The sequence below is a fragment of the Venturia canescens genome, chromosome 3, assembly GCF_019457755.1.
Source record: "Venturia canescens isolate UGA chromosome 3, ASM1945775v1, whole genome shotgun sequence".
In the NCBI taxonomy this organism is placed as follows: domain Eukaryota; kingdom Metazoa; phylum Arthropoda; class Insecta; order Hymenoptera; family Ichneumonidae; genus Venturia; species Venturia canescens.
This window is the reverse complement of record NC_057423.1, coordinates 2,845,918-2,855,244: the sequence shown is the minus strand read 5'-3', so window position 1 is coordinate 2,855,244 and position 9,327 is coordinate 2,845,918. Positions and strand designations below refer to the sequence as shown.

The window sequence follows — 9,327 nt, the reverse complement described above, 5'->3', positions numbered from 1 at the left end:
ATTTCGATGCAAGGCTACTTTAGATCGGAGAAAGCTCGTTATTTTTGTTCTAATTTATTCTCTGATATTGGAGAAGGAAAAATTTTAGTAGAAAGTCAAAATGTTTTTCCGGTCTGTCGCAAGAATCTTCACAAATAAAAAAATAATTCAAATAAATTAATAAAGCCGATAAATTTGAGTTCCTGCTGCCTCGTTCAAACAATTATGTTGGAAGAATTAAACAAAAGTTTCCACCTACCAGGAAGTCGGCTCGGAATCAGCGAAGATCCCTGCGTGAGAAAGGAAAGACTTTAACCGGAACCCCCGGGACCGACGGGACAGTCCTTTTCTCATTGAACTTTATTCCCCATTCGCCCCGCGAGTTTCTCGACCGCTGAATTTCCAGTCCAGACTCCGGTGCACGAAGATGCAAACCTGCGTAAATGTTGGTCCGAAATGTGTCAAGAAAATGACGAAATCCTCGTTGATGGTGTTCGAGAAAGTCGGAGCGTGCGTCGTCGAGGGCTGAAAGGGCAGCAGCGTTTTATGTGAAGAGAAGCCGGAGGACGCTCGTGGACGAAGGGACGGCCGTCGGGACGCTCATCCTCGTCGGCTTAACATCGGATTACGGACTAGCGACGATGACCCTTCCATAGAATAAAAAGAGAGAGCTCCGCGGAGGGAGCGAGATGGAAGTGCGAGGAAGGCACAATGCCGGCTCAGGAAGTGAACATTTTTCAAGATAAAGATTCCGCCATTGTTCCCTCCGACGCACTCTCGCCCACGGATTGTTACGCTGCAAGAGACAGACACATTATTACAGCGAGAGCCCGTCGCTGATATTCAACCGAGTGTCCGGAGTTTCCACTCCCCGGACCGCCGGAGTGAGCCTATACGCACTCTGAATCTCCCCTGGGAACAACTCCTCTGTAGAGAGAGCCAAAATATTGAGAATAAAGATCCTTTCTCGATCGTCGACGGATTCGCGAATAATTCGAGACAAATGAATGAGCGAATTATCCGCAGGATGAACGAGCCCCGAATCGTGGCAACGATTATCTCACCCGAATCCAGGCTCTCTGCTGATTTTCCTCCGCATTGCTCCTCGCCCATCCAGAATTTTTCTTCTTTATTCTCGATCAAAATAAATAGAGAGTCGAAAAAATAGCTCGCATTTGTTGAATAAAAAAAAGCAAAGAGACCTTCGTAACAACAAGATAAAAAGTTGCTTAAGTAAAAGAAATGACAAGGAAAAATGAAAGGCCAGCCGCGAGAGCGGCCGTAACTCTTTGTTATTTTCATGGGACAGGGTATACGAGAAGCTCGTAATATTATTTCTACTTTCGGCAAGGATACCAGCGCACACCCGTAATGGCATCCCCGCTTTAGTCTCCAGACCAGATTCAACGGATATTCCTTCGAACGAAAGATTCGCGAAGGCTCAATGAGTCTCCAGCAGCCTCAATGGCCGAGTTGGACGTAACAATTAGCCTGGGTTTATGTCGCTGCGTTATTTTGCGAGTGAGCCAAATCCAGGGAGTCGATTTCGTCGACCGTGGAGTCCTCCGGCGCAGGGAACGAATCCCAGGAAAAAATGGTTTCTCGAGGGGTCTTGAAGCGACTCGGAAAATGCTGGAAACTCGCCGATCGGGACGAAAATAGCGCAGCGAAATTCGAGCGAGATCAATTGCGGTTAATTATGCCCGGAGACGTTGACACTCCGAAGCGATCCTGGGACATAAATTTTCTGGCTTGTGTGGTCGCGCGGTGGAAATTGAAGCTGCGGATGACGCTCGTCTGGACAAAAGTGGACCTCGAATTTCCGATAATAACGATTATTCCTGTGGAGCGATAAATCTCGATCGTCCCTGGGAAAGTTGATGGCCGAGAGGACAGCGAGGCCCGGCGAGGATCAAGAGGCGCGCGCCAAGCGCGGAGATAATTGAATGAAAATAATGCGAGGTATCGTGTTGTGAGCTCGTGGTGTGGCGAATCATAACTCAGGTGAGGTTGTCCCGCTGCTCGCTGGAGCAACGAGGCGGGAGTTGCGCAACGGTGTATATAAGGGTGTCATCTCCGGATCCGGAGCACTCGTTTTCACCACCTTGCCGCAAACGCGGGAGCATCGCGCGCCTGAATTTAGCCCTTGCATAGGATACCTCGGCGTACTAAGTTTCGAGCCTCTTAAGCGTTCGGCCGGACCGGAATCTGTTGCGGGAGGCGTCATGGTGAGTCTCACGCAACTCAAAATTTTGCTCTCTCTTTCTCTCTCTCTTTCTCTTTCTCTCACTTTCACATTCTCTCTTGTTTTCTAAAAAATGAATAACAAAAGCCGATTAATTGGCCGGCGACGCAGCTCGGTCTTGTGCCCTTTGACGAAGCTTCGCGATCGTGTAGTGTCCGAAAGTGCTATGAACAGTTTGACGGGAGTGCTGGAAAGGCTGTCGCCCTCCATCGGCTCACGGGGAGGAGGATCGAAATTTTAACTTCTCGCGCCTCGCTCCTTCTCCTCTCTTTTTCCTCGTGGGTTGAGCAGCTCGAGGACGAGACGTTTTGAAGAACCGTTTAACTTGAACTTTCCTCTTGTTTTGAAAGCCTCTCCAGGAAAGTCGCTCGAGAGTTACGAGGCTTGACTTTTCACCGAGATAAAAACCGAGTATTTGTACATGAATGTGGGAGAGGATTCATGAGCCCTCCTCGCCGACTTCCCTTTCACTGAGATTCACCGTTCTCACCCCTTTCGCTGTCCCTCCAACAGAATTCATTTTCCTTCCTCCGACAACCCCCTCTGCTCTCCTCTCGCGCTAACAGCACACAAAAAATGAAGAACATTTTCCTTCGGGAGTTTATGCATGGACTTAAGCGAGTGTGAACTTTCGCTCCATTACATTTTTTCCTTCCGCCGGGTCTCCGAGCAATATATAAGCGCAACACGCCAGCCACCCTCTGACACCTGTTTCATCTCCGGAGAGCTTGACCGTCCGCAATCGTTCTCCGATAGTCAAAATAGCTTCCCGTTCTTCGGCTTTCTTTTCCGTTGCCTTTTCTGCCAAGTCTCGCAATCCCTTTTCGGGACGAGCGAAACGAAAGCCATTTTTTCTACTGAAAACTCGTCGCAAGTTTTCGGACTTCGAAACACCGAAGAATTCGTCACTGCGAAATCGAGTGTTGAGACATCGATGCGAAAGTGCGGGCTTTTGAAGAACGCGTTAAAAAAGCCTGTAGAAAGAAAGTATCGTAGTTTTTGGAGATTTTATTTTACTTGGGAACTCTCGACATTTTTTTCTCGACGTTGCATTCACGAGGATCGTTTAACGGGGTTTTCGGAGGGGTGCACGATTTTCAATCGCTTTTGGAAAATTCGAAATCCCGTGAACTTTCTTCCCGAAAATTCGCATTCGAAAATTCCCATTATTGAGACAAGACGCCTCCGATTTTTCAATTCCTGACACGAGAGACAATTCTCAAAGTTAGCTATGGCGAGATTCGCGAAAATTCGCAAAATTCTAGAAGAAAGTACTACAAATATAGCTTCTCGGGTACTGGATTGCTGCAGCATTAAGGTATTCCTTTCACGAACCCGAGCATTCTACAAATAACTGATTTTAAATAACAGTAAAGTCCGTGCGAATAGATTGCCGAAATTTCGATCGAACGAAAACTCCAAAAATCGTCAAATTTATACGGGAGCTGATGGGGATTCCATCATCACCGAATTTCTATTCAATAATTTATATACTAAATACTAAAGAAGCAGAAGCTTTTCCTACATAACCGTGACTTCTCAGAGGTCAGCAATCAGTCCAAATTTCGAGTGCCCCAATCTGCGCCACGAAAAAAAATACGCTCATGTGAAAAGAATACCTTAATTCGAAGAACGGTAATATGAATGCTCCATCCACCATAGTAAAAAGACCAATGCCCATACGTTTTATTCAAAAGGCTCAAAAGTGTTATTCTCTATAAGCATAGTAAAAAATCTTTTCAGTCACTTGAAATGTTTGTATTGTTAAGTATGCGCGGGCAACCCTGAAAAAAAAAACTACATGCATGGTAAAATGTCACACGTATTCGGTGTATATTCGTGAATTTATCATAGAATTGACTACGCTGACAGTGAAAATTTGTGATTTACAATAAATTTCGACTCATCGGTAAGTGCTGGTCTGACACGATGACGAAAAACACTCGAAAACAAAACGAAATAAAGTTGTCACGTGGATGACTTTTTGCTATGGACATAAAGTTGTTTAGAACTGGAGGGAGGAGAAATAGGAAAATTCAAAAAATACTATGCTCTTTGTAATCGGTGCCTAAGTACTTTGAAAATTCTTGAAAAATAGTATACTCCTCACTCCACAAATCGAAACCGTTTTCTCCGCGTGTTCTCCAAAACCCGAGTCTCCGAAGACTTCGGTAAATTTCCTCCTGAAATGCGTTCTCAAAAAATTGTACCGTCGAAACTATCGATACGAAAATCAAAGAGTTGGACAATTGAAATATCACAAGTGCACGAAACTTTCGACCCATTCTTCTCGGTGAGCGTATAGACCGCGAAGGAAGCAGGGAAGCGCGGGCGGGGGCGGGGAACGATAGTGGAAGCGAGAGCTCGCCATGGGGCAATGTTAATTGCGGTATCGTAATACCCGCGTATTAATTATACTCGGTTTTCCAGAATGTTGTACTAAATTAGAGTCGCGTCGGGAGAAACAGGAGAAGCGCGCGAGGGTAGCCCTCATATATTCAGGGGAGCGGGTGTATACATTTGGCGTATAAATATTGAAAGCGAGCTTTTATCTTTTCCACGTTTTCCTCTTACTGTAACGAGCCATTGCGGATCGATGATAATTCGTGCGGGCGACATTTCGGGAAGGGCACACGTTTCGGTTTCTCGATATTCGTTGAGATTGCTCGAGCATAATCTGGATTATGAATTGGCCACAAAGGCGAGCGGAGATCTGTTAATTAGCGAATCGCTTGATCCGATCCTTCCCCGGAGCTCGGTACACAAGAAACCCATGGGAAGCAGCGACTTCTTTCGAACATTGTCGCTCTGGCTCATCGCTCGTCACAATGCCAGCCCTTGTTGTCGAAACATTGATTGGATCCCTATGGAACGAGGATTAGGACGATTTTGCTGTGGTCAGTAGAACAATCGGACGAGTGGGACGAAACTCGTTGTCGTTATCAGCAAGCTTCTTCCCGACTGTCTTAGTGAAACCGTGTTAAGGATTCAAAACGTGTTTTTATGGGAGTTGAGAATCAGTCAATTTTTTTTTGTCTTTGATCGTTGCTTTTCCATTCTCTTCATGTTGAGAATCACGTTTTCTATGTAAATGAAGAAAACATGATTCCGGAAGAGACGCGATTTTGAGGCTTGGTTTTTTGGGATTTTAAAAGTGATTTTATGGGGCGGAGACTCGCTTAAATGTTTTTCGTCGTTGATCATTATTTTTTCGGGCATTACCCTCGACAATTCATTAATTTTTCGACACGTAAGTTCAAAAAGAAACGCTTCGAAAGTCCAGTTCGTTAGATCCCAGAACGGTTGGCTGCTCGTCCAAACTTTTTTCGATCAGTTTTCGGTTTTATGCTCGCTGGGATAGGAGCAGGCAGGGGGTGCGGGAAAAACAACGGAAATTGAGCGGAACGCAGTCAGTAGAATTCATTCGCATCGGTGGCTCGTTGTTTTTTAAATAAAATAATAGTCTATTGCTCGAATGCAGAGAAAAAGTTGATAAAAAGGTTTGACGAAGAGCGCAGCTGGGAAGTTTGGCAGGCGAAATAATCGGGACCGTTGAACCGACTGGGCGAGAGTCTCGGTGTATTTGGCCAGTTTCTCTGCGTGGGCTCGTGCGTTTTGTTTCATTCGAATGAATGGGCTGTCGAAAGTTCTCAATTTTCTCGATCTAAATATTCAAAAAGGATCCAGACGCGAGTGGTGTTTTCAAGCCTTTCACTGCGTATGACGCAGGCCGCGTCGGATCGGAATTTAGCGGTACAAAAGAGGAGACTTTGCGACAGGCGGAGCTGCGCGATTCCCGGCTAATTGACTCGTGTCTAAAAATATCGCGGAGTTTTCAGTGACGTTGAAAGTCCGTACGACGAATAATCTTTATTAACAAGGACTCGAGTCTGCTCAGGATTTTCCTGCGCTGTATATTTCCCCCGCACTCGAGCCACCGAGTATACAAACCCGGTGGAACGTACACGTCGCGCTTCGTGAATAAAATTATCGGCTTGATCGATCAGCTTTGATCGCTCGACACCAGCAGTCACTCCGACCTGTGAACGGAGCTTATCCTCGTGTTTGGATGCTCATTAAACTTTCACGTAGCTCCAATCGTAGCGGAGTTTTCTATTTCCCTACACAAAATCTCTCGATCCGTTTCCACACTCTCCGAATAGTATCAAAAGCCTAGGACGTCCGCATTTGTCAGTGGCTCGGGGAGCCCGGCACCGATACCTCGAGCATGTCATTAAGATTGCTTGTGAACTCCCTCCCCATTTGGGACGCGCTCTGCGGCCCTCCAACTTCCTGCCTTTGTCTACTCGAGCCGAAACACTTAAAAAACGTTGGGGGAGCAAGTATTTTGGGAATTTTGAAGTATCGAACATCATTTTTTGTGGGTCTGAAAGGTATAAAGGTGTTTCTAAAAAAGAGATTTTTGTGAAAAATCTTCGGCTCTGAGTCGCTCGGTTTTTGGGAGAAACGACGCTTCGGAGTCGCCGATCAAGGCGACTCGATTTCTCCCCTGGATCTCGCTGCTGAAAGTGAGTGCCAAGCGCGTGAGATCGTGCACCGAGAGATAAAAGCCATTGGAACAAGGAAATGCGGCATTACGAGGAGGTGCCAATGAAACACGTGACCATCGCAAGGTTAAAAATGATCGAACGACCAAAATTGTTTCACATCAAATGACAGATTCATTTTCTCCGAGAACATTGCAGTTGAACGAAGAAAACTCTTCCAATTAAATTCTACTGAACATGAATTTCTATTGAATCAATAATTTTGTTTTTCTCACTGCGAGGGAGTGAAAATGTGGAGTTTTCGTTGCAGATTGGCCAGGCGTTTGTCTACGGGGCGGCGTTCACGTGCATGTTGGTTTCCGGAACGATACTTTCACCCCTGATGAAAATAGAGCCAGGATCGACGTTGAATCTGTACAAGAACGAGGACGGGAGCATGCCGAGCGAGTACGATTACACGATCGTGAAGCGGGGTCCGCAGGAGGTGCAGGACAGTCCGGATTCGAAGGAGAGGAGAAGTCAGATGGGCTCGTCGTTCATAAGGTTCGGACGTGGTCGGATGGAGGGCAATCTCGAGAACGCCGACTACACGGCGCTGGCTGGAGAGGCGGTTGACAACGAGTTGGATTCGAGGATGGCGCGTGGCCGATCGGACGTCATAATAAGATTCGGTCGAGCCGAGTCGAAGAACTTCCGCTCCGGAGTCCACCGGCTGACGAGGTCCGACCTCGCCAAGCTCCTCGAGAACGGCAACAACCGACACCCGAAGCTGTTCGGCCAAGGGAATTACCGACCACCGCTCAACGACCGCGACAACGATGTCGATCGCGTCTCGAACGTCTGCTCGAACCTGCTCTCCAGCCCGGTCGACGCCGCCTCCAAAATCGGTGACTCGGGCAACCCTTACGTCGCTGGAAAACTGCTCAGACTGTGCAATCTTCTCGGCCTCGGAATCGTGGAAAACGACGAAAACAACGGACGCGTTGTCAGGAGCAAAATCATTCGAGTTCTCGAAGACGCTCAAGCCGAGTCCGCCAAACGCGAATAAAGCTTCGTTCCCCCAGTCATTGTCGTAGGCGCGTTTACTCAGCCGGATTCATTCTTTCACACAATAAATAACAACAAAAAGACGCACGAGGACACGCGAACGTAAATGGGCTTTCGCGAATAGCGACAATGCGATGGCGATTTATTCGAATCATCATCGATTCTGTGTTTACCTCTGACACTCACTTACTCGAACGCGAAATGTCACGCTCGAGATCACGAGCGATAACGCACTCACGAATAAACGCGTGTTTGAGCGAGATTCGATTTTTGACGGAGAGAAAGCCGAGAACAGAGTTGAAGTAACGACTCAACGACCTTCCCATTGTCGCTTCTGCCGCGGTTAATTTTGTCTTTGAATTATCTCGAAAGTAAAACTTTATAAAACTCTGTAGAACGTTTGTGCCGGCGAAAAAACAATCGCAATAGTTGCCTCCGAAAAGTAGTTGAATTTTCGTTCGAGTCTCTGATTCGCTCGCTGGATTATATCGTCGTTTCTTTCATACCCGGAAGCCAATGAATGTTAATTAGCCGATTAGAGGGTCCGTGGCAAAGGATAAATGACAGTAGATTTTCCGGCGTTAATGATCCGAGTCTAATCCAAAGTCATTGCTCCAGTTGACCGGGAGTAGTTGCCACGAAAAACTGAGAGATTCGGCAACCTCGTTTTGCTCTCGTGTCGGAGATTGTGCGAAGGAACTTCTTTGGAGCATTGATAAATGAAAATTCTTCAAACTGGTTAGGCCGCAGTCGCTCTAAAGGGAATGATTTTTAAAGCGAAAACGTCCATGACACCCTGTGCATCGAGAAAGAATAATTGGCTCAATGTGATTTCGCTCGTGACTCGATTACACCTGTCCGATCGAGAGCTTGTCCATGTTACTCGTTATGTATTAAAGAGAATGTACGGAATGATGTATTTTTCGTTGGGCGCGCAGTGATGCAAGAAATATTTGAGCTCGAGGATTAGGCGACTTCGTTGTCGACGTCACCTGCTTGGAAGCTCTCAAAGAAAGCGCATTACCCTTAATATCGACGTTCGAAAATTCATAGAATTGTCACATTACCGTCATTTTCGCGAAAGCCTCTTTATTATATTTATTCGATGTATTTAGACGAGGAAAAATATAAGGAAAAAACAAACGAAAATATATAGTCGAGCTGCATGAATTTATCGCGACTGCGAGGAGCCTTATTTTTGTGATTTTCTTCCAACAAGCTCTGCGAGCTTCCGTCGACACGAATGGTGCATCAAAGTAGCTCCGCCCTTCAATAAAGTCCGGTGAAGCTCCACTTTTTGTGGCAAATGACAGTTTAAGGTGCCCCGATAACGATGAGCACAGTTCCGGGGCCTCTTACGCGGGGCAAAATTTTCAATTATTTCCTTCACAATTTTGAGTCTTTAACACGATAATTTGTGGGAATACTCACAATAATATTAATTGTGAAAAAATCGTACGGCGTTCGAGCTTCGGAAAAGTTTCCATCGCGATGAAAAAAAAAAAAAAAAAAAAAAAAAAAAAATCTTACGGGGCTTCCAGGAAAGAA

General features: G+C 46.1%; 1 protein-coding gene across 1 annotated transcript; it reads left to right on the top strand.

Moving 5' to 3' along the window:
* Positions 1–2,079: 2,079 nt before the first annotated feature.
* Positions 2,080–8,949, top strand: LOC122407452 (FMRFamide-related peptides-like). The gene is made up of 2 exons (XM_043413671.1): positions 2,080–2,207; positions 7,043–8,949. The coding sequence occupies exons 1-2, from the start codon at positions 2,205–2,207 to the stop codon at positions 7,778–7,780; spliced, it is 741 nt and encodes a 246-aa protein (XP_043269606.1). The 5' UTR covers positions 2,080–2,204; the 3' UTR covers positions 7,781–8,949.
* Positions 8,950–9,327: the final 378 nt, after the last annotated feature.